Source organism: Muscardinus avellanarius, assembly GCF_963383645.1.
Source record: "Muscardinus avellanarius genome assembly, chromosome: 12".
Classification (NCBI taxonomy): domain Eukaryota; kingdom Metazoa; phylum Chordata; class Mammalia; order Rodentia; family Gliridae; genus Muscardinus; species Muscardinus avellanarius.
Window position 1 is genome coordinate 71,586,602 of NC_137798.1, and position 27,165 is coordinate 71,613,766.

Consider the following 27,165-nt stretch of genomic DNA (forward strand, 5'->3'; position numbering starts at 1 on the left):
TGCCACCATGCCCCACTTATGCTAGATTTAAAGCATAAAATTTTCACTATCTTATTAATTTTTATATTTTTTCATATTTGATCTTTTTCATCTCTGTATAAATCAGAAATCTTCAATTTCCACTATTCTAGTACCTGTTTTTCTTGCTTTTTTTTCAATAAGTAATACTTTTGATTGATAATAGTCTATGTCCATCATGACTTTTTATGTCTTATTATGTTAGAACTTGACCAGCCTGTTATATTTAAAAGTTTTCAAAGTACTTGAAAGCCATAGAAATGTTCTTGGATTATTATATGCCTATGGCAACTTCATGGATAAAGTTATATTATGATTTTCTGAAAAATGAGTGATATGTGCACGTATGTCTACCATCACGTACTCCATTAAGATATATGACTACAGTGCACCAAAAAAATTTAATATGCATAAATACAGCCAGACATGGTGGTCAACACTTGTAATCCCAGTACTTGGAGGCTAAGACAGGAGAATTGCTGGTTTGAGGCAAGTCTCTGCAACTTAGAGGTTCAGCAATTCAGGAAGACCCTGTCTCAAAATAAAATAGTGCTGGAGTTTGGCTCAGAGGAAGAATGCACCTGAGTTCACTTCCCAATACCCCCCCCCATATATGTATGTGTACATGTATACATAAATATGTCTTCACTATCCATGTTTGAAAGGAAGCAGTTTGTCTGATAATCAGTTGACCTTTAATTGGCTTGTTTCACTTCATATTTTCCATATAACTGCATGTGATAGGAATGTATATGGCAAAGTTGGAAAGATTTTTAAGCCTTTAAAAAATAACTAAACACTAACCGAGTGTGCTGGTGTACGCTTGTAATCCCAGCATTTGGGAGGCTTAGACAGGACGATCGAGGTTCAGAGAGAGCCTCAGCTACTTTGTGAGGCCCTTTGCAACTGAGACCCTGTTTCAAAATAAAGAATAAAAATCAGGGCAGGGGGTGTAGCTTGGAGGTCGAATGCCCTTGGGTTCCATCCCCAGACCCACAAAAAAAAAAAAAAAAAAGCTAAACATAAAAGCAATACAGAGCTGCCAAAAAATTAGTCTACTAATTTCTCATTTGTTTTCTACCTTTAAATAGTTGCAATTCTTACAGTATTCATACTATACTGGCATGTTTTATTTATTTATTTTGGGCACTGGGGACTGAACCCATGGGCATTTTACCTATGAGGTCTACCCCGACCTCTTTTTTATTTTTATTTATTTTTTAATATATATTTTTTTTATTTGGAAACAGTGTCTATTAAACCAGTGAGGCTGGCTTTGAACCAGCGCAATCCTCTCAAGCTCAGGGATTACAAGCATGCACCACTACTCCCGGCCCTTTTTTATTTTTATATCTTAAAACAGAGTCTCACTAAGTTGTTCAAAGTTGACTAAGTTGCTGAAGCTGACCTCAGACTTGGCAATCTTTCTATCTCAGCCTCTCAATGCTGGAATTACACATGTGCACCACTATACTTGGCTAGGAATTTAGAAATATAATTCTGGATCTGAATTACATAGATATCTTACATGCCCATCTTTGGTAGTTGTGTCTAGAAGAAAAGAAACTGTTTCTAAGCACATGTACATATATATAACTTAGACAAACATTTTAAAATAGGGTCAGAAATTACTGATAGAAAATGCTATTTGACAAAGGTAAAGTAATGTAAAAATTCTCTCTTAATGTAATATTTTACAATCTTATCAATAGTTTGATCTAAGAACACATGTGATAATTGTTTGTGGATCTTTATGGAAAATGAATGGGAAAAATTATAATATAAATAAAATAAAGCAACCCTAAAGTTACTGTCAATGAATATGAACTCTTAAGAAAATAAAAAATTTAATCAACTTGGACTTCTTACCAGGGCTAGTAAAAGGAAAATGGAATAGGAAATTTAGCAAAGTTTATAGGGTTTTATAGATTTTAGGAATAAGACTATCAGAATTGAGCTTTGTAAATTATGAATTTGTTTCTATTTTTAACCCTTTTCTCCATAGAATATGGTTCATCTGATGGTTACCTGTCTCCTACCCTTATTTTTCTCTAAATATGAGGTTCTATCAAAACTGACATATAATAACATAATGATCTATGCTCCTAAATTTTTTAGAATTTTATTTTATATGAAAAGCTTTATTTTTAAGAATATATTGTGTTTTATGATCTGATAGACTGCAAAATTCTTGACATTAGTGAAATGCTGATAATTATAAAATACTTTAGACCTCATTATTATTCAGATTATCTCTTACGTTGATTATCACTTGAAAGCATTATGTCCAAAATGTATATCACCATGTAGAGAAACTTTTGTTATTCTTAAAAATGTTAAGTTAGATATATAATTCTAGAAGACACTAGAAGACTAATATGCATGTGAAGTATACATCATTATTAAAATGTTTAGTATTTATAAGGTAAATAAATTTCAGCACTTTTAAAGCACTAGGGTATGCCATAAGTATGTTATAAAAAGTATTTTGACAATAAAGTAGTTATATGAAATTCAAATGTATACTTATGTCTCATCTATTCATTCTTCCAAGCTTTTGTTTTTAATCCTCAACATGTATCTAATGTCATGCTGGGTACAGGTGTTAAGAAATTAATAAGATATGGCCCCTATACAAAAAAAAATTCATAATCTAATACTGGGTTGACAAACTAGCTATAGGCCAAATTCAGCCTATGACTTTTATGTGTGGCCTCTGACATAAGAATAGATTTTATATTTCCAAATTGCTAAAAAAAATTTAAAAAGGAAATAATTTTTATGACACGTGAAAATTATTTGAAACTTTATTATTAGTGTCCATAAATGAAGTCTTATTGTAACATGGCTACACTCAATCACTCATTGATATACTGCTTTTGATTACAACAAATGAGTTGAGTAGATGCAACCAAGACTGTACAACCATTTCAGTATTTGCCATCTGACCCCTTGTAGAAAAGTCTGCCAACCCCTGGTCTGTTGGATGGCAGTAAGTCATCTTTACTTGTGTTTTATTTCTTTTCTCGCTTTTCTTTTTATCATTCATTTGTAAATCTGAAATGGTGTTTTCTTTTCTTTTTTCTTTTTAAATTATAGATGGATCAAAGAAAGAACACTTCTCTGACATACTGTAGTACATTCCTCTGCTGTTCTCAGTAGACAGTATAAAATAAGAAAAATAAAATACTTTTTATTATAAGTAATACATAAAATTTGAACTTTCAAAACTGGTGAAATGAGTTTGTTATATATTACATAAAATTTAACTCTTAAAGATCTTAAATTGATGTTCTCTACAATGCCTCCTAAAAGCAAAGGTGTTGATATAAAAATTTTTTAAAGGAATACTCACTTTAAAGGATTCTTGCCAGGCATGGTGGTGTACAACTATAAACCCAATAACTTAGGAGCCTTAAGCAGGAGGATTGAAAGTTGGAGGCTAGCCATCCTGGGAAATTCTGTGAGATCCTCTTTCAAAATAAAATTAAAAGATCTGTGGATTTCATTCTACTGGTAGAGTACCTTGTGTTTCAATCTCTAGCATTGTAAAGTAAATAAACATATAAACAAACAAAAAATGGATTCTTATAACTGGTTCATTATGGAAGTGAAGAGGTATTTGACAAAATGACCAATGCTGAAAGGGAAAGAATATCAGACACCTGGTACTAAAGAAACACAAATTTCTAGATAAAAGACAATGAATTCCAAAGGGTATGTTTCATTTATATCCTACTTTTGATTCTTTGGAGAATAGACTACTATGTAAGCTTTTCTACAAATATTTCCTGCTTTGCTAATTAGGAATTTTTTTTCATATGATAACTATCTATTACAAAGAAAAGAGCCATTTACTTTATGAGGATTTTTTTATAGTTAACTTGAAAATATGCTAAAATTCCTGTTTTTCATAATTTTAGGTGTATGTCATAATCAGGTATTATTTTATGTACTTATTAATCATTTTTCGTTCTTATGCTTAAAAATCAAAAGTACTGGGAAGAGGAAAAACTGATCTGAACTACTAACTGCCTATCGATTATTCTTAATTTGTAATAAGCGAGAATTTACATTTTACCACTTCACATAAAAGTTAACATCAGACTTTTTTTTTGTACATCACACATTTTTAAATCAGAAATTTTGTTACATTGTAATAGAAAACAGGAAAAATACTATGGGTAATAATTTGTTTCTGAAAGTAAATCTGACCACTAGATCATTTAAATTATATAATTATTTTCAGTTGTACATCAGTAGTCTCTAGAAAGCATTGATTATTTCACTGACAAAAAATTACATATGTATACTTGAAAATATTTATATTAGAATTACCTGAATATTTTTTTAAGATTCTAAGACTGTTTTGAATAAAATAAAATACCTGTTATGCATAATAAAACTAAAACCATAATGATGTAAGATTTGAAAAGTCTTAAAATTGCTCATTTTAGCTGGGTGTGGTGGCGTACCCTTCAGACTAGGACTTGGGAGGTTGAGATAGGAGGATTGCAGGTTTGAGGCCAGCCTCAGCTACTTAATGAAACCCTTGCAAGTTAGTGAGACCCTGTTTCAAAATAATGAATAAAAAATAAGGCTGTGAGTGTTGCTTGGAGGTAGAATGACCCTGGGTCCAATACTCAGTAACACACACACACACACACACACACACACACACACACACACACACACACAAATGCTCATTGTAAATAGGATAATTCAACAATATAAAATTTATTATATAGCATAATCCTAGAAACTGTTATACTTGAAATATTTAAAATGAATAAAATATACTTCCCTCTATGATCAGATTTGATTGGCATAATTGATGTCATCTTAAGGAGTTCTTTTTCTAATGTTAATGAGGGAGTTCTGGACACAAAATATGTACCCATGTCATATCTTTGTCTAAACATTTGGGGAAGTAATATGATAGAGTGGAAAGTTTATACATTTGAGTAAGACAGACCTGAATTTCAGTACTTAACTAAGAAATTTAAGATAAGTTAACCTGTTCAAGCCTTAGTTTTCTTGTCTGCTAACTTTGTTAATGCCTATCTCTCAAAGTTGATGTTTCTAGAAATTGATATAATTAAGATAGCTAATAATAAAAACTAGCAATGTGCATATTTCAGAAGGAGTTTTAAACATATTTTAACTTACTTAGTTTTCAAAACAGTCAAATAAAGCAATACTATTGTTATGTCGACTTTAAAGATGGAGAAACTAATATAGATGCCTCCAATTTTTCTAGCTGGTAACATTAACACATGTAAAATGACTTAGCATAGTGACTCTCGTCTTTGTATATGCTTAATAAGTGTTTGTCTTTATCTTTCTTACTTATTTCATTAATAATACCTTGACCTCTAATTGGAGATGGCAGCCCAACTGCAATTAACTATTATACTTCTGTAAACTGTTGTTAACTACAAACCTAAATGGTGGATATGTTTCTAAAAAAAAATAATGTTAATCAGTATTTTTCACACTATTACTTTAGTATCATGGGACAAAGAAATAAGAATAAGAATTTTTATAATCTATATATTATAAGAAATTTGGATTAATGATATACTTGGATTAACTAGCACCTAATAGCCTAACTCTAAAAGTTTCTAAATTCAAAGTTAATTAGAATATACTTATCATAATTAAACTGTTAATTTTTTAGATATTATTAACTTTGTAGAATCAAGTTATTCGAATTTGGCTTGACATAACTCACATGTGGGGAAGAATCGCTTTTTGGTAATAGTTCTCTGTTTTAATTAAATTTATTTTAACTAAGCCGGGCATGGTGGCGCACGCTTGTAATCCCAGCGCTTGGGAGGCGGAGACAGGAGGATCATACAGGTTCGAAGCCAGCCCCGCGCATTGGCTTAGCAGACTTTTATTTCTAAATAAAAATATAAAATAGGTCTGGGAGTGTAGCCCGGAGGTAGAAGGGCTTCCAGGAACCCCAGTACCACCAAAAAAAAAAAAAAATTATTTTAACTATTATGTAAAAATATGAGAATTGTACATATGGGATATTATGTGATGTTTTAATACATGTTTATGTTGCATAAGCTTTAATTTAGATTAAAAAGTCATAGTCCTCTTTATATCTGGAGTTTATAATTATTTTTGTATTACCCATCAAAAAGCAGTATCTGTTTCAGACCACAAGACCACAATCATGCTGATGGTCTTTCAGCTTTTTTTTTTTTTTTTTTTTTTTTTTTTTTTTGGTGGTACTGGGGTTCCTGGAAGCCCTTCTACCTCTGGGCTACACTCCCAGACCTATTTTTTTATATTTTTGAAACAGGGTCTCTTAAGCCATGCGGCTGGCTTCGAACCTGTGCGATCCTCCTGTCTCCGCCTCCCAAGCGCGGGGATTACAGGCGTGCGCCACCACGCCCGGCGTGTCTTTCAGCTTTTTTAAGAACATCATTCATTGTCTTTGTTCAACTTAACAAATATTTATGGAGCAACTTGACCATTATTGAACCCAGTGCTAAAGTACTACTAAAATGTTTACATGACAACTCTAGTCAGGAAAGTTTATTTAATTTAGACCAAAAGATTTCCTTCAAGAAGAATATTAAGAGAGAACTGAATATCAGTCAAATTTTTATAAAATTAGAATTTAAACTAAAATTAAAGGAGAGAAATAGGGCTCCAGTTACAAGAGAAAAAAACATTACTGATGGGAGTAAGGAAAAAGGGAAATGTATGAACAAGATAGATACATAGGAATATAAACTTTAAATCTTTCTGACTAAAGTGAAGTATTTACCCTTATATAGAAGGAGGACTAAACTAGACCTATATTATTTTATTTCTTTCTTTGAAGAGCTGGAATGTTACCATATATAGAGATGAGAAATAGTAATTGTCATTATTCAGAGATTCCTTGGAAAACACAACTCATATATTCACTATCAAAAATTATAGACAATAAAATAATGATATTAAGACTCCTTTAAAATAGGCCTTATTTAAAATTGGGCACTTTTTCAAATGCATTTCAATACATTTCCACAGGAAGCCTAACTTCCTTCTTTTTGAAGATTGTGTGTGTGTGTGTCTGTGTGTGTGTGTGTGTGTGTGTGTGTGTGTGTGTCTGTGTGTGTGTGTGTGTGTGTGTGTGTTACTGGGGTAGAACCCAGGGGCTTTCTACCTCTGGACTATACTCCCAGACCTATTTTATAGTTTATTTGGAAACAGGGTCTCACTAAGTTGCTGAGAGCCTCACTAAGAAGCTGAGGGTGGCTTTGAACCTGTGTGATCCTCCTGTCTCAGCCTCCCAAACGCTGGGATTACAAGCATGCGCCACCAGCCTGGCTTGAAGATTATTTTTATGCCCAATTTTGGAGTAGTATAGTGTTTTCCTGGTATGCCCAAGGCCTAGGGTTCAATCCCTAGAACTGAGAAGGGGAAAATAAATGTCCTGAATTATCTGCAAACCTAAGTGAGTATTCACCTTAATTTTTGTGTGCAAAATTAAAAGTACTGAGAAGCATCAGGTTGCCTTTACTTTTATTTATGGAGAAACTTTTTAGTCAGTCCTATTTTCAGAATCAAGACAATGAAGAAATATTTTATTACAGATTTTGTGAGTGCTGTATCTCTACTTGGCTCATAATTTTATATAAAATTACAAACTTTATAATAGGAGATACCTTATGGTATCTCTGAGTTTGAGGAAACCAAAATTCATTAAATTGAAAGCCTAGCACACCTTTTCATCATTCCCAGTTTTTTCCTGAACTTCTCAATCATTACCTTCATCTGAGAGTTTATTACTGAGATAATTCTAATTATTTGAAAGTCCAAACATATCAAACTGAAATTTGTCACCTTATAAATTCTACCTTATAATTTCTGTAATTGGCAATGCATAAAAAATGTTACATTTCTCTTTTACATGACAATATTTGAAAATAAATATTATATTTTCCCTTTAAGACCTTACTTTTATGTTATAGTTATGTTCATTCTTTTCTACTAGCCACATAGCAACACTAAAGAGGGGAAAAGTACATTTCTCTTTGAGGTCAGAATTTGGAATTTTTAGAATAAAAAACCAAAAATTTTATATATCAAGAACCCACAAATAAAATTTTATCTTTACCTAAATGAGGAGATATGAGGGGGGAAGAAGGAAATTCTCTAAAACACACAATGTACTTAAACATATGGAAGCCAACCACTAAGCCAAGCAAGGGAAGGAAGGATGGGGAGGGAATGGGGTGGGAATTGGGTAGGGGTTAAATCGGTGATGTGTACATATATCTACACACAAGTTTTCTACCCCAATATGATGTATGAATATAATGCACCAATAAAATAAAATAATATCTTCAGTTTTTTAAAAACATTTGTCTTCATTTCATGCCTACTCTGTACCAAAATATGTTCTCAACTTTTATAGTGCAATTATGGGGAAGAGAGATTATACATACATATAAATAAATATAAATACAAATTACGACTTCTCTTTCTAATTGGAGTTTTAACTGGAAAAGCAGTGTTGCATTCCTAACCAATCATGAAGCAATATAACATAGTGGTTAAAACACAAACTAAGTTTGAATCTCAGATATACCACTTACTAGTGTATGCTCTTATACAACTTAAATTTCTATATCTTAGGTTTTTTATGTATCAAATGAAGAATACTTTGCCTTATAGGACAGTCATATTACATGAGTTAATAAGAATAAGGCATTGTTTTGTTCCATTTTTATTATTAAAATAAATACCTGAAACTGGGTAGGTTATTAAGAAAAAAGATTTATTTATTTCACAGTTTTGTAAGCTGAAAGCCCAAGATATGATAAAGCCTCATGACTTTAGCCTCTGGTAAGGGACTAATATCAGATAGCATCATGGCATAAGCAAGTGAGAATGAGGTCACAGTGCTGTACAGGAAGCCAGTTAGGAATTCAGGAATTCGTTTATTACAACTAATTCTTGGGAGAACTTAGAGGTCACATGAGAGCTACTTTAATTCCTTCCTAGGGCCATTCTACTAATTCCTTTTAGGACCTCCTAATAGGCCTTACTTCTTTAAAGTTCTACCCCATTTCTCAGGATCACCACACTAGGGATCAAGTCTCCAACATGTGAACTCTTAGGGAAACAATTCACATCCAAACCTTAGCAGGCTCTAAATACAATGTGTGTGTGTGTGTGTGTGTGTGTGTGTGTGTGTGTGTGTGTGTGTGTGTGTGTTGAGATGGAGTTTCAAGGCCCAGGCTGATCTTGAGCTCTTGGTCTCAAGTGATCCTTCTGCCTCAGCCTACTAAGTAGGTACGACTACAAAAATGTACCACCACACCTGTACTGCTTTTATTATTATCTGAAATATAAATAGAACATCAGCTTAAAAAATAAGTGGACAATGGTTGAATAAATGTGGAAAATATTTTTCCTATAGAGAAAAAAAATCAACCAGGATAGGACCCTAACTTACTAAAATGTAGTTGTAGATTAAAAAAAAAATCAAAGAAAACCCACTAAATGCTTCCTTTTAATTTATCACTGATAAGTACTTGAAATCACGCCTCTAACTTGCCTTTGTAAGACTTCTGTCATAAAAAAAGAGGCTAGCATATCAGAATACTGTAGTATTTTATCAGTGTTACTATCTTATTACTTGGAAAAAGTTTGGCTACTATTAAAGAATGGAGGGGTAATGTCCAGTAGAGGAAGTAACCTTTCTGATAATCATTAAGGACACATAGGAAAGAATTAAGAACACATAGAAAAGAATTTTCAGGAATGATTCAAGATCCTTCAAAAGATGGTTAAAAAAAAAAAGTAGTAAACCTCTTGAATATGAAGTTTAATGATGACCTATTGATTGTCAGCTTCACTGAGAAATAGCAAAAGCTCACAAAAATATGGAAGAAATATTTGATCATGGTTGGAAGACTAATCGATATAAGAGGAAAAATTATACTCCTGCAGTGAGTAAAGGCAGCATTATAGTGATGATGTCATTGAGACCATATAAATATTTTCCCCTCAGCTTCTTCACCCCTTTCCATAAATTTGATTATAGCAAGTAATATAATATCCTTGTATAAAATAATCCTCAGGATGAGATTTTATGGGGTAAAAATATATGTCAGATTTTATTAGGAAGTGATTTAAATAGAGTTTTAATTTTTAACTACTTTTCAACAAAATATATTTGAACCAATGAGAAAATAATTGTTAGCTTTGGATATTATGTAAATATAGTGGAGTCTTAATATGCCTTCAGTACTACATAGAATAGGAGGCACTATAATAATAAGATCACTTTAAAATAATCCCTTTAATGAGATTCAAAAAGGATTCACATCAGACAGAGTTCCCACTATTGTTTAAACAATATATTCAGAATTTAAACAATGTTTAAACAAATGTTTAAACAATTATATTCAGAAGTTTGGGATAATTATGTGATATTTTGATAACAGTTCTACTTGTAGGCCATAAGGCCATATTTATTTTCTTTTTCATCTCCTCCCCCCCCCCTTTTTTTTGCCATTTTCAAGACATACCAATATTGTACCCTATCCCTTAAGATGGGACTCCTCTGTGGGATAGATACATGAATCGGTGTCACTATCAGGAATAAATATTTAGAGGAATGAGTATGCTATTTTTATATAATATTAAGAGCCAATCCTCATATAAATACATCTTCCCTCAAAGATGTATCATGGACAGTAGTATTATGAATAAGCTGCAGTATATCTTTGCTAAAACATTAGTTATTATTCTTTGTCTTATACATATACAATACTTTAGGATGGGGTTAGCAATTTTATTATTTAAGCAGCCAGATGGTAAATATTTTAGAGTTTATGTTCCATATGGGCTCTGTCACAGCTATCTGACTCTGCCAGCCCTATATCAAAAAAGCAGTCACAGATGATATAAATGAATGAGTTTGGCTGGGCTTCAATAAAACTTTATTGTGGACACCAAAATTGTATGTCATAATTTTCACATGTCATGAAATGCCATCTTATTTTTTTAATGATTTGACAATGTAAAGATTGTTCTCAGTTTGCAGACCACATAAAAAAATAGGCAGTATGCATGATTCTGCCCATGGGCTACAGTTTGCAAACATTGTTTTAGAACATTCCTATTCTATTGTACACTAACATCTGCTCTGTTAATACAAAAAATCATTATCTGTGAACTTTTAGAAATATGCTCTGAAAAATTGAGATAAAAAGGGAGATATTCCACAAGAAAATAATGCTTTCTAGTCTCAAATATGTAAAAAACCATATATATATGTATGTATATATATGTATGTATGTATGTATCTATGTATATATGAAAGGCACTGTTTAAGATGTTATGGATATAGCAATAAAAAGATAAGTTTCTTCCTTTCTGGAATTTATGTTTTAATCTGGGAACACAAAAATAAGAAAAAAATGCAGCCACTATAGAGATCAGTAGGGAAACTATAATGAACAAAATTATGTCATTTTCAAGAAAATAGGTGAAACTAGATAATATTATGCTAAGTGAAATCAGTCTCAGAAAGGGTCCTGTTTTTCACTCATGTGGAAGCTAGAGAGAGAATAGGAAACAAAACGGACTTATGATAAATGAGAAGAAAGACCAGTAGAATAGTGTAAGGAGACTGGGAGAGGAAGAATGGGAGGGTAAAAAAGAATTTGATGAAGAAATCAGTTCTAATAAGGATATGTTCATATATGAATGTATCATAAGCAATCTCACTAACATTTATGGGAAAAGAGGAGGCAGTGTGATGAATCCAGAAATAAACACACCAAGTGCTATGTGCATATATGTTGGTATCACATAGAATTGCACTATGATATATAATTACAGTGCACCAATAAAAGTATAAACAGAGGAAAACAAGTTTAATATATCGTATTGGAGATAGTCAGTTCTATATAAACCAAGAAAGGAGGCTAGATAGTCTAGCAGAAGAGAGCACTATAATTTTACATAGGGCTGTCCATTAAGGAAGTGACAATTGAGCAAACACCTAAAGGACAAAAGACAGGACTCCGTGGATCATGCAAAACCTTTATATCCTGTTTAGTATAATAGAGTAGAGGCTTGGCATGATCTGAATTGTTGATCAGAGAGAAATCAGTTGATCCATTAAAATAGTACAGATGAAAAATGAGTGGCTTAACCAAGAGAAATAGGTTATTCATAGATTTTGAAAGTATATGTACAGATGAAATAAGAGAACAAACAAAGCCAGGATTTGACATGGGCATTGTGAAAGGATGGGGTTGCCATTTATTGAAAGAAAAAAAAAAAAAAACCACTGGGAAAAGTAGGTTTGAGGAAGATCAGTTTTAGTTTGGTCATGGAAACTTGAACTGTCTGTACCTAGCAATAAATGTTGAATTGCAGTTAGTTATATGCATCTGGAGTTCAGAAGTTATTCTGGGCTAGACATTTTATTTTTTAGAGTCATCAACATATAAATTACATAACAATTGATGAGACCATCAAGATATTTACTGGCATTACTATGTAGTTATTGGTATTCTTGCCCCTTATTCTTTTCTCATTCATTTTCAAAGAGGTAGGCAGTTCTTAGTAGTTGTCCACTTGGTTCACAAAGAGTGGAAGAAATCCTACTGAATCAGAAACCTGACCTATACAGAAATTATCATTAGTCGGCCATTCTCAAAATTTTCTATGTTGTAATCATGGGAGTGAATTCCCAAGTACCTCCTTGCTGGAAACTGTTTGCACTGGAGGTAAGTGTGACAGGGGAGGTTGTGGGGAATGATGGGGTGAGGGCTTCCTAAACCTTTCTCAAACCTCAGAAATGGTTAGATTCTGAGGAAGAGAAAAGGTTCGGGCTGGTTCTTAATTTCTCTGAACCAGTTTATACAGCCCTAAATTTGACCTGCTTTCCTCAAACTGGGAATCAGAAATCCCTTTTCTCTTCTGTTTTTCTGCTGCAGAAATTCCCAACATTCCCATTTTGTGGGCTCCAGAAAGGGGTAAGCGAAGACTTCAATCCCAGCTGATCATTTCCAGATTAATAATTTTTAGTGTTTTGGTTACTTTTATTATCATAAAAAATGCTTGGACCCATTTTTCCCATCTGTTTAATTTTCTTGTGGATTGTTATGTATCTATGTTCTAGGGTTATTCTGTATTCCTGGGCAATAGAGTTCAGATCCATCTGCTATTTCCATTTGTGTGCTGTTCTCTTGTGGATTCTCATTTGCAGTTTATGGATTACTGTTTCCTAGATGGAAGAAACCCAATTCAGGGACTGTTTCACTCTCAGTCTCATCTTTTCCTGAATGGTGTTTTGTTCCCCTGCTGACAGCTTGTCTCTACCCTCCCCAAGTGCTTCTGATGGTGCCATTGCTTCTCTACTGTTCTGTCTTCCTGCTTGATTTGCCTTTAGATTTTGTCTGTACTTTTTGCTTCACTTCACTCATCTGCCAAACCGTTTGCTTTCTTCACTCATTGGTGCTTTGTCCATCAGCAAATGGCTTGATACTGCCATATCCATCAGCTGTGTTAGCACTTTAGACTGCCCAGCATTGTCTCCCTGCTCTCCTACCATTTTCCTGTACTATGGCCTATCAAGTGCTCTGCCATCTGCCTGCCTAATCTTACTCTGTCCAATCTGTGCTTGTAATATTATAAGTAGGCACAGATTGTTTAGCACTTCTGCTGTTTATCTCCACTTGCCTTGTGCCACTGAGTTGGATTGATGACTGAGTTTGCTTGACTATTCCCTTCTCTCCCTATATGCTGCCTGTGGCTGCCCCATTAATTTACTTGACACATTGCATTCTCCTCTGTGAACTTGCAACTTGCGGATTGGTTCATATTGCCTCCTTTATATTTCCCTGCATCGAATAAATCACTGGCATTGTTTCTCTGTTGTCTTGTAACCTTGATCAGGTTTTACTTCCATGAAAAATTTTGCCTATGTATTGTCCAAACATATCTTAGAAATAGGAAAATCCTTTGCTATTTAACAGCCCAGTCCAGTTTACTCTTAAACTGACTTTTAAAATTCACTGTCACCCAACCTTTCTGCCTTTTTTTTAATACAACTTCATATTCTTTTTATTTAGGATTTTTCCAAGTCATTCATCATTCTTGCTTCAGTTATCTTTTTGCATCATATAATGTGTACATCTATTCCTTGTATATAGGATCTTTCAATAATTTTTGATATAGTAAATTTATTTCTTAATTTGTTTTTCCAAATTTTTCTATGGTTTTATGAGGACAAACTACTCCTGTTAATTTTATTCTTTTTAGTAAAACCAGAAGAATTATTTGAAATATTATCATATCTAAAAATAATAAGTACATCTCTAAAAATAATAAATTTAATGATCTTATACTTCTTTGTAGTTCAAATTAAAGTAGCTTTTAGTACTGCTTCATTTTTTTCCTGTGAGACTATCATTTCTCAGCCTTCTCATAGCTTACATAATATTAGTTCTTTAGAGATCCTTTTGATGTATTTATTTTTTCCTCAAAAACTATTCATGTATGTCGGTAGAATTTTGAAATTGATATTTTCTCATTATTTACAGAATACTTAATATCTAAAAATAATTCACAATATAAAATTATCTATACTGTAAAGCTTGTAGTGTTACTCATTTATATTTAACTGAAAAATTCAAACACAAAAGCAGAAAAATTTGGTGGAATTTTCAAGAATCTAAGAAGAGATATAAACTGGACTGTGTATATGTATATGCACATGTGTATGTATAGATTTGTTTTATGTGTATATCTACACCTTTGTTGTACTTAAAGTATGAAAAATGCTATGTATCCATATTAAATTTTATTTTGCTTTAAAAATACAAAATGAAAAAGGGAAAAGATTTTAGAGAGTGACAAATTTAGAGACTACAGAAACAAATATAGACAAGATGTTTTTAGAAATCTATCTTAACAATAGAAATAAAATGAGTTATAATGAAGAAAAATGCCACTTTAGGAAAGTCAAGAAATTTATTTAGTAGCTTTAAAAATCATTTTTGTAATCTTTATAGTAGTAAAGAATGTGTAACATAAAACTTATCGTGTGTGTGTGTGTGTGTGTGTGTGTGTGTGTGTGTGTGTGTGTTAGTGGAGATTGATTGAACCCCCTAAAGGCATTCTGCTTATGAGCTATCTTCATACCCATATTTTATATATTATATTAACTTTTGAAATGGGGTCTTACTAAGTTGTTGAGGACCTTGCTAAATTGCTGAGGCTGGCCACAAATCTTCTCTCAGTCTCTCAAGTCATTTTTATTACAGATATGTGCTAACATGCTCAGCAAAATGTGCCACTTTAAATGTACAATTTAGTGTTATTAGTGCACTTAGTCACATAAGTATATTTTGTACAGCCATTCCACTATTTTCACAACTTATTTATCATCAAACAGAAACTCAATATGCGTTAAACAAAAGCTCCCCTTACTCTCTTGTCCAACCTCTGGTAAACCCTATTTTACTTTATTTCTCTGTGAATTTGCCTATTCTAGGTGCTTCACATAAATGGAACCATCCATATCCTCTTTGTTTTATATTATGTAACGTAATGTTTTCAACATTCAACTGTGTTCATGCATCTATCAGAATTTAATTCTTCCTTAAGATCAACTAATATTCCATTGTTTGTATATGCTGCAGTTTGTCAGTTCATCCTTTGGTGCACACACTTGAGTTGTTTCCACCTTCTGACTATTAGCAGTAATGTTGCCGTGAACATTGGTATGCATTTTTCTGTCTTTTTTTCCATTCTTTTGATATATAACCTGAAATGCATTCAGTAAGTTTGATGTTTTTCTCTATTTTTGAGGAAATTAATAAAAAAAGAGATTAGGGAAACTATGTAATTAAAATGAAGAATGGAAGTCAGGCATGGTGGTGCACACTTGTAATCCCAGCATTTGTGAGGCTGAGATAGGAGGATTGCGGTTCACGGACAGCCTCAGCTACTTAGTGAGGCCTTCTGCAACTTAGTGAGCCTCTGTTTCAAAATAAAGAATAAAAAATAGGGCACAGGGTGTAGCCCGGAGGTCGAATGCCCGAGTTCAATCGCCAGACTCAAAATAAATAAATAAATAAAGTAAAATAAAGTAAAATAAAGTAAAATGAAGAATGGAGCCAGACATGATGCCACATGCTTGTAATCCCAGCATTTGGGAGGCAGAGACCAGAAGATCACAGTTCGCGGACAGCCTCAGCTACTTAGAGAGGCCCTTTGCAACTCAGCGAGATCCTGTTTAAATAAAGAATAAAAAACAGGGCTGAGGAGTATAGCTCAGAGGTAGAATGTCCCTGGATTCCATCTCCAGTACTGAAAAAAAAAAAAAAAAAAAAACGTTGGATAAGCCAAAGATACTGTATTAGGAAGAGAGGAAAAAAAAAAGTTTAGTAAAGCTATAAAGACCAAGTTAGATTTATAAGACCCTGTATTCTAAAGATAAATGGATAAAAAATATAACAAATGTTGGATGCTTGAAAATGCAGAAATGAATCTGAAGAAGGTTGTTTTTTTTTTTTAATGTCAACTGTAGAAAAAAAATGATGTCACTTCTTTGAAGTGGAATAATTCAACTTCTAAAGAGAAGCATTTGAAAGGCAAGGATTCAGTGAAGGTGACTGAGATTAGGGAAGCTGGTCATGATGGAAACAAAAATTTAATTCATTAGTCCTTTATCCTGAATATTCAGCCTTCTACTTATAGATATGTCTATAAATGAAACTCCTGGGCCCAAACTTCCAGAGATTCTGATTCAGTAAATTGGGGATACACTTCAGATTGCACATCTGTGTGCATGTGCATGTGTATTCGTGTATGTGTGCCTGTGTGTGCTACAATGTGAATTGAGTTGAACTCTGTACTATACGGTTCTATTCTTCATATAAATTATAAAAGTTAGAAAGAATTGGGCCTTGTCTTTAAGAAGTTTAAAAACAGAGTAGTTAAAAGAATAGTAGATGTATGTTTTCACTTATTTACTATATTTTGGTGTGATTTTCATATATTTCATCAACTCTTTCTCAACTGAGGTTCATCTAAACTATCAAACACATAGAATTATCTGGATGACTATCTTCTCAACTCTCTAAAGTGTGATACATAAGCTAGTACAACTCTATATGCATTGGAGAGAAGTTTATTCACTACATAGAGTAATTCAGACCTTTAAGAAACATGGCCCTTTATCAAGTAGTCTGCTAGGACTATGTGGCTCAAAGTTACAAGGCCTTGCTTGCAAGGAGTTTATATTCTATGAGAGGAAAAGACATTTAACAAAAATGTTTATTTCTAATATTATCCACAAATATTTTTATCTTCTAATTCTTTGAGGGAATATTTCAGAATCACAGTAGTCATATATAAGGAAATCCTTTCACCTCTTCTAAGCCTTTTTGAGGACTTTTTTATTAAAACCTGATTACAGCAGAGGTATGCTGCCAATAATCCAAATGCCAATAGAAGCCCCTTTAATTTTTAAAGCTAGTGCATTTAGTAAAAGATTAGAGATTTTACCTGGTAACTATTAATAAACCACATTAGCTAAAGAAAGACATCTTAGTTATACAGTGGAAGAGTAGAGAACCTTTGTTCAAGATAAGTAGCTAACTACTGTGCAGGAGGTAGTTCTTAAATGTAAATGTAAGCTCACTGAGGGATTTTTCACCCTGAAGTACAACTCTTGAATCGGTCAGTTTTGGCAAAGCCCAGGAACTTAATTTATCCTCAATTAAAACTTATTTGAATTCTTGATGTCAAAAGATACAGGTATTCATTAGCTTTTATTATGCACTTGGTAAAGTAGTCCTCTGGATTGTTTTTCTTCCTTTTCCTGACTCTCTTACTAAATTTGTTTATTTTAACAATATGACTATGGGAAGATCAATGTTCTCATGTCAAGAAAAAGTTCTCATGTCAAAAGGAAATAGTGATTACATGTAGATTTAGCTTGTTTTTCTAATAATAATGAATAACTGAAAAAATTCTTCATTCTGGAAAACATCTTAAAGCAAAAATACATTATGTGTTTTTTTTTCTTCAGAAACAACAGTTTATTTAGGAAAGTGGGGGATACACATTCAAGGGAGGACACAGGCCATCTCAAGAGGGAGAGAGCACCTTTAGAGTCTCATTATAGAAGACCCTCATGCGGCAGTGGGTAGGAGCACACAGCAGGGATGGAAGTCTGGTTTCCTCAAAATCCTCAGTGGGTGAAGGCTGGGTGGCTCCTGAGCTTGACCAAGTGTCAGACCTACCTTATGAATCCTTTGTTTACCAAGGAATCTCAAGTGGGGAGATAGGCCATTATAATTAACTTTGAGGGCCTTTTGAGGATTTTTGCCTAAGAAAAGACAAGCCATGTGGGGTGAACATAGGATTATGAACTTTGTAGGTTTTAATACTATAGTTTCTCTTTCCTTTCTAGTTTGTCTCCTTTCTACCTATTGCTCTTTTTTTCTTTCTTTCTTTTTTTTCTTTTTTTCTTTTTTTGTGGTACTGGGGTTCCTGGAAACCTTTCTACCTTTGGGCTACACTCCCAGACCTATTTTATATTTTTATTTGGAAATAGGGTCTCTTAAGCCAACAAGGCTGGCTTCGAAACAGCGCGATCCTCCTGTCTCCGCCTCCTAAGTGTGGGGATTACAAGCATGCGCCACCACACCCGGCTCTACCTATTGTTTGTATTTTTCATATCCTACCCATTTCCCCTCTCTGAGACTTGGATCCCTTAATCTTAAAGCTTGATGAAGGGCTTCTATAGCTTCTTCAATGCTGACAAGGGGCAAGGCCAGAGAACAGAAGTTTTACTCTAACTGACCTAAAACAGATAGTTACTGATCTCAATTATTGAGTTGGGTTCTTTACAGTCAAGTGAGAAGCTAACATCACTGAAAGAGCTCCAGGAACATGATAATCAGTAGGTGGCTTTTTTTCCTGTGTGCCTCAAGTTTATGTTGCACCCATTGTGTCAATCTTGCTGCAAGAGATTGTGCAGATATTTTAAAGACCTAGGGTAAAAGAATATAAATAATATTTTATTATTCTTACTTTATTAATGATGAATATACTTTTTTCTTTTGATCTACTATTTTCATTTAAAAGAAAACTAAATTGAAAATACAGTTGTATGAGTTTGCTTTGTGTGAAAGTTAATCTGAGAAGGCAATATGTCTCAACCTTATTAGTTTTCATATTTAATGACAAAAAGTTCTTTAAATTTTCTTGCAAGCAGCATATTTTTTTAGAAACTACTCTTTTAACAACACAAATCATCTAAGTTTTTTACCTATTTTCTTTCTAAGCAACAATAGTCATACATACTCAGAATCTTACAATGAATCTGGCAAGGGTATAGCTGTTTTACATGAACATTTTTTCTCCTACTTTTGAATATTTTAGTGTCATGAGAAACTATGTTATAAGACATCAGGTTAGTAAGAAAGAGATCATTATATGAAAAATTAGTTTGCTAAAATGGAAAAACTATTTGATACAAAGCTCTTTTATTCATAATTAACAGTATTAGTTTTATAAACATTAAAAGCAATACCTAAAAAGCTTACTAGTTAGGTTTTATGATATATATAAAATACAACATCAAATTTTTTATTTGTCTTAGAATGCTTTTTAGATTTCTTATAATGAGTAGTATTTATAAAAAATGAGTATTTTCTATTCATACAGTTGGGTCTTCAGTTTCACTTTGTAGTACTAGGATATCTGAACAGGTTTAGTCTTTTACTACTCTCGTATAATCTATCTTAATTTTCATCAGAAAGTGATTGGTGAGAAAAAATTAACTGTGGAGAAGTGGGAACTCTAAGACATTGTTAGTGGAATTGCAAATTAGTGCAACCACTTTGGAAAACAGTATGGAGAATCCTCAGAAGAATGGGAACAAATCTACCATTTGATCCAGCAATACCACTTCTGGGTATCTACCCAAAATATAGGAAACCAAACTACCAAACTAATGCATGTGTATCTATGTTCATAGCTGCACAATTCACCATTGCCAAACTATGGAACCATCCAAGATGTCCATCAACAGATGAATGGATTACAAAACTGTAGGATATGTACACAATGGAATTTTACTCAGCCATTAAAAAAAAACTCAATTACATCATTTTCAGGGAAATGGATGGAACTGGAGGACATTATGCTAAGTGAGATTAGTCAGTCACAAACAATAAGAAATCAGATGCTTTCCCTAATATGTGAGAGTTAGGGAGAAATGGGTCATAGGAGGAACTCTAGATGAAAAAGGAAATCCTATAGAGGAGCAAACAAGGCAACCTAAAGGAGGGGGGAAGAGAAAAATCTCTAAAACACACAATGTACTTAAACATATCGAAGTCAACCACTAAGCCAAGCAAGAGAAGGAGGGACAGGGAGGGAATGGGGTGGGAATTGGGTAGGGGTTAAATCAGTGATGTGTACATGTATGTACACACAAGTTTTTTACCCCAATATGATGTATGAATATAATACTCCAATAACAAATTTTTAAAAATTAGCTTATAAGGAATTTTTTAAAAGGATCTTTTCTTGAGATCTCGTTAAGGGAGTATTAAAGAGACAGCAAAGCAAATATACATGAATTACTTTAATAGAATGATAAACAAAAGAAAGAACAATGGATTTTTGATCTGAGGAATCCAAATGTACGTAGATTTTATGATGCTCTCTCCTCATGTAATGTAAGGTTTTCTTACTTTAATAATGATTCTGCAGAAGCTTGGGATTTGTCAGTCACTGCAAGGTGTAAAAGCAAGCTGTAAATAATTTCTATGTCATTAAACATTTAGTTTTTTATTTTCAATCATAAGCATTTTTACATAAATTTTCATATATATCTATGATGATAACTTTAGAAATATTTTCTTAAAATAAAATAGCTCACATTTTTAAAGTCTCATATATTTTCAAGTTACCTGATAATAATACAAGTACATGTGTATCCATGTGAATATTCCAGTGTCAGCCTGGGAATTCTGTATTGGGAGGGAGGTAATTGGGGAGGTGGGGGAACCAAGTGCTGTGTGGATGTATGTCACTGTCAATATGATTTACATTATGATATGAGACTATAATGCACCAGTAAGAGCATAAAAGAATACATGTACAAACATATTTTTGTACTAGATTTTACAAAATAGGAATGTTAGCTATTTAAATAGAAAATGTTTATAAATGTTTTTTAAATAACACCATAAATAAAAGTTCTGATATCAATAAGTTTTTCAGTGCATTATAAGTTTATGATATATAATGTTAGCATACTAGTATTATAAATATTATGCCATTATTTTTGTTAGCCAAGGATGCTTTGTAGTATCCTAGTATTAATACTAAAGAATAAAAAATAAAGAATAAAAAATAGAGAACATTTTAAAAATCAAAAAAGAATAAATAATTTTCATATGAGAACAAAAGTTGACATTCATATAATATTAATGACTATTAAATTATAAGATTACAAAAGAGGAATAAAAACCCTGATCACAAAGCAGGAGGTTAGTAGAATTGAAATCAGTCTCTCTGTAAGAAAAACTGTAGAGAGCTTGTTAATAAATCAAGTAACAGTATGTCATAGCCTCAAATACATATGCGTATACTTCTCATATCACTATTGAAACTTCTATTTAGTTAAGCTTATCTCAGGGTAATGAAAATACTGAATTTCCTTGCTTTTAAGAAGTACTATACCCCTTTTCCTTTTGCCCATTTTGACCCCAATTTTAAAACTACCCAGGCTAGTATGAGATGACAAAGGGCAACACTTTATAATAATTTAAATCTTTTTAGAGGCTGTTTTACCCCCTAAAACAGTTCTTCCACTACTTTACTTTCTTTACCTCATCAATTTCCTGTTCATCTCACTTTATCAGAATGCAGTTGTGCAAAAAGGAAATCCAGGCATGGTGGCACACAACTGTAATCCCAGTACTTTGGGAGGCTGAGACAGGAGTATATTGGGTTCAAGGACAGTTTCAGCAAGATAGCGAGACACTTTTTCAAAATAAAAAATAAAATAAGGCTGCTAGCATAGCCCAGAGGTTGAATGCCCCCACCCCATAGTTCAGTTCTCAGTACCAAAAAAAAAAAAAAAAGAAAGAAAAGAAGAGAAGAGAAGAAAAGAAAAAGAAAAAAATGAAACTTAAGATATGATAATTACATGTTTTCAATGTGGATGCTTTCTTTAAAAGGCCAGTAATGAGAATTATCACATCTCAGGGCAAGAGAGCAGAGCAAAGTTTTAGACTTTTCTAAAATCAGTTGACAATAAGCCATTTGCAAATTATACTCTTAAGCCAACAAAAGGACTTTGTTTCTATTATTCTCAATGAAAATGTTTAAGCATGGCCTAAACATAGTGAACATTAAAAATTTACATTATAGCCAGGTGTGGTGGCACACACTTGTAATCCCCACGCTTGGGAGGCTGAGACAGGAGGATCACACAGATTCGAAGCCAGACTCAGCTACTTAGTGAGGCGCTCAGCAACTTAGTGACTTAGTCCCTGTTTCCAAATAAAATATAGAATAGGTCTGGGAGTATAGCCCAGAGGTAGAAAGCCTCTGGGTTCCTGCCCTAGAACCACTAATAAATAAATAAATAAATAAATAAATAAATAAGTTGCATTACTTTAAGTAAACCAGGTAATTATGTAATCAGTAACAAAATGTAAATCCAATATATAGATTTCTTATAAAGTAGCCATTGTGTTTCTGCTTATATTACATGTCACCAACCACATTTTAAAAACAAAATGGAATTCCAGAGTGCTTGAAACAAACAGACTGGGTTGTATATTCATTTATCAGTTTACTTCTCAGACAACAGTTGTTAAGAATAATTGCAAGTTGGATTATTTTTCAACATTATATTTGTTGTATCAAAGCTTTGAGATATAATTAACAAATAAAATGCATAATTTGCAATATACTATAAAATGTTTTGATTGGTTTCCTATATGTATCAGAAATATTTTGATATGATTCCCATAATCTAATTAGGGTTTGTATCATGTCACACATATTTATATTTTTTGTAGTTGTGTGGTCAGAACATTTGAAATTTATTCATTTAGCAAATTTTGGGTATACAATACAATATTATTGATAGTTACTATGTTGTATGTTAGATCTACCAAAATTTTTTTCTTTTAAGGAAAAGATATGAGTAACATTTTTCTATGTAAATTGAAAGACATGTATAGCCAACACCCTACCATTAGAGATAATTTGATTGTTATTGTTGTTTAAATATACTTTTATTGGTACACTGTAACCATACATCATATTGAGGTTTAGTGTGATAAAAAACATACATACACATAGAAACATACATGCTCAGTGGATTTCGCTCCCAACGCCCTCCCCATTCATAATATTGCAATTGGTATTGATAGCTTCACAAATGTACATAGGGTTGTTTGAACTGTTTTCTTCATCAATTCTCCCATTTCTCCGCCACAAGTCCTTTCCCCAAATCCCCTTCCAATATTCTCTGGTTTCTCTCTTCATTTTTCTGAAGTCTTTTTTGTTTCCCAGTTTCTTTCTAACTTACCTAGATGAGTGAATGTATGATCCTTCACTTTCAGAGACTTTAATTTTACTTAGAATATTCATTACTTCCATTCATTTTCTTATAAGTGACATTAATTTTGTTGTTTCTTATGGTTGAAATCCCATTGTGTGTGTATACTATAGTTTCATAAGTCATTCATCTGTTGACAAATACCTAGGCTGGTTCCACAGTTTGGCTGTTGTGAATTGTGCTGCTATAAACATGGATATGCATGTATCACTGTAATATTCTCACTTCAGTTCCTTTTTAACAACACCAAGGAGTGGTATAGCTATATCATATGGTGGTTCCATTAAAAGACTTGAGGAAACTACAAACTGATCTCCATAGTGTTCTAATTTGCAATTCCAATAGTTCATAAGGGTTCTTCTCTACCCACATCCTTACCAGCATTTATTATTTGTATTCTTGATAAATGCCATTCTAATAGAGGTGAAAAGGAATCTCAGAGTAGTTTTGATTTGCATTTTACTAATTGCTGATGATGTTTAATATTTTTCGTATATTTACTGGCTATTTGTACTTTTTCCTTTGAGAAGTGTCTCTTCAGTTCAATTGCCCAACTTTTTATTGTGTTTTTTTTTTTTAGTGTTAAATTGTTTAAGTTTTTTGTATATTCTAGATATTAGGCCTCTATCAGAGGAGTAGTTGAAAAAGATTTTCTCCCATTATATAGACTATTATTTTGAGATAGGGTCTTGCTAGGTTGCTGGGAGTGGTCTTGAAAACCTAAATTCCTCCTGTCTCAGCCTTCCAAGTACTAAGATTTCAGGTGTGCACATCATGCCTGGCTACCATCCCATTTGCTGATTCCCATTTTTACTTCTTGAGCTTGGATCGTCTTATGGAAGAAGTCTCTTCTGGTGCTTATATGTTGGAGAGTTGGTTCTATGCCCTTTTCTAGTAATTACAGGGTCTTTGATCTGATTCTGTGTCATTTTATTTATCTTGAATTGACTTCTGCAGAGTGAGAAATTGGGGTCTAGTTCCATTCTTCTGAGTATGGGTAAACAGTTTTCCCAGCATCATATTTTGAAATAACTATCCTTTTTCCAGCGTATACTTTTAGCACCTTTGTCAAAAATCAACTCGCTATAAATGCGAGAATCTTCTATATCTTATATTCCATTGGTTTATGTTTCTATCTTTGTACCAATACCATGCAGTATTTATTACTATAGCTTTGTGCTGTAATTTGAAATAAGTTATTATGATGCTACCGTAGCAGTTCTTACTGTTAAGATTTACTTTCACTATTATGAGTCATATATATATATATATATATATATATATATATATATATATATATTGTGTGTGTGTGTGTGTGTGTGTGTGTGTGTGTGTGTGTGTGTGTGTATGCTGGTCTGGTGGTCTGGGGATGGAACCCAGGGGCATTCGAACTCCGAGCTACACCTCCTGCCCTATTTTTTTTTTTTTTTATTCTTTATTTTGAAACAGGGTCTCACTAAGTTGCAGAGGGCCTCACTAAGTAGCTGAGGCTGTCCACGAACTGCGATCCTCCTGTCTCAGCCTCCCGAATGCTGGGATTACAGGCATGTGCCACCACACCTGGCTGAGTCATTTATATTTCTATATGAACTTTAGGATTGTGTTTACTAGCTCTGTGAAGAACAACATTGGTATTTTAATAGGGATTGCACTGAATCTGTTTATGGCTTTTGTTAGGATGGGCATTTTGATACTATTTATTCTGCCTGTCCAAGAGCATGAGAGGTCTTTAATGTTTATTTATTTTAAGTTATGAAATGCTAATTAACTATAGAAAAATCAACATTATTTCACCTTTACCTGAAATTAGATATAAAGTAATGCTATTTTCTTCTGGTACTGGGGATTGAGCCCAGAATTTTTCTACCTCTGAGCTAATCCCCCAGGCCTATTTGAAAAAAGAAAAAAGTTGCCAGGCGTGGTGGTGCATGCTTGTAATACCCACGCTTGGGAGGCGGAGACAGGAGGATAGCACAGGTTCAAAGCCAGCCGCGCTGGCTTAAGAGACCCTGTTTCCAAATTTAAATAGTTTAAAAATAGGTCTGGGAGTGTAGCCCGGAGGTAGAAGGAACCCCAGAACCACCAAAAAAAAAAAAAAAGGAAAAGAAAAGAGTTTTACTAAATTGCTGTAAGCAGATTATTAAAATTAAAAATTTTATGAAAATCTCTGACGAAAAGTGATTTGCAGCTGGGAATGATGGTGCATACCTGTAATGCCATTACTTGGAGGCTGAGACAGAAGGATTGCAGACTCAAGGCCAGCCTCAGCAACTTAGCAAGACCCTGTTTCAAAAATAAATAAAAAGGGTTGAGAAGTAGCTCAGAAGTAGAATGCCTCTGGGTTTAATCCCCAGTACCAAAAAAAAAAAAAAAGAAAAAAGAAAAAAAAAAGCAACTTGCTGATCTGAGTTTCAGGTTTTCTGTTTGATAATTTGATTATAAAATTAACATTTACATAATATAATATAAAATACTGCATAAAGAGAAAGTTTATAATGCAGAGTCTTCACTTTTATGTATTCAAGTTGGTTATTGAAAAAAGGATGTTTTCTAAAGTTCAGCAATAAGGACAAACTTTTCCAATTGAACAATCACTTGGAAATCTATTAATCACCCATAATGTCTTATACAAAGACATATTATTTCATATTATTTTAAACCCAACAACTGATTTTTACTCCAGCATTGAAGTAAGCCCTTCTGTTGAGCCAGATAAATTAGTTGGCTTGGTTTAGGACCATGCTATAATTATAAATAAATAATTATCTTTAAACACTAGGACTTGATCTAGCACAGTTATTCTTTAATGATGTTTTATTTTCTTCCCACAATTATCTCCTTTGACCTTTCATTACCACCAGATTTTATTTATATGTTGTACAATTTGAAATGAAAAACAAAAAGTATCTTTCCACATGAAAAGATCTCTGTTTCTTCCAGGAGAAAATGATGTAAAAACTTAAGAATGTTAAAACTCTGAAGAAAAGATAAACATTGGCGATAAGATTATGTATCTTAATTAAAATTTAAAATTGGGATATCTTTTAAAGTTATGACAAAATATTTTAACCTCATGCCTATTTAACTTCAATTGCATACCAAAACCTATTTTAAATTACCTTGATTCATTTCATCCTCTTTCTTTCTAGCAGCATGTTTTTTTTTGTTTGTTTGTTTTTGTTTTGTTTTGTTTTGTTTTGTTTTTGTGGTACTGGGGTTCCTGGAAACCCTTCTACCTCCGGGCTACACTCCCAGACCTATTTTTATTTGGAAACAGGGTCTCCTAAGCCAGCGCGCGCAGCTGGCTTCGAACCTGCGCGATCCTCCTGTCTCTGCCTCCCAAGCGCGGGCATTACAAGTGAGCGCCACCACGCCCGGCCTCTAACAGCCGTTTTTAACCATTCTGTTATGTTGTCATTCTACAATGATGTGGTATGATTGGTTGAAAGAAAATGTAGATTTGTTGAAACTAATATAAAAATAACAAAACTACAAATGAGTGCTTT

The 27,165-nt window shown here is 33.1% G+C and overlaps 1 protein-coding gene across 9 annotated transcripts in view; it reads left to right on the forward strand.

Moving 5' to 3' along the window:
• GPHN (gephyrin) overlaps positions 1 to 27,165 on the forward strand; it is a gene marked incomplete at both ends in the record, with an annotated part of 546,660 nt that overhangs the window by 238,956 nt on the left and 280,539 nt on the right. For 2 of the 9 annotated variants that reach the window (XM_080706865.1, XM_080706872.1), the window contains one exon: positions 12,990 to 13,028. The exons of the other annotated variants lie outside the window; for them this stretch is intronic. In XM_080706865.1, coding sequence (XP_080562991.1) covers positions 12,990 to 13,028 — 39 coding nt within the window. The remainder of the gene's footprint in view (positions 1 to 12,989; positions 13,029 to 27,165) is intronic. 9 annotated transcript variants of the gene reach the window in all.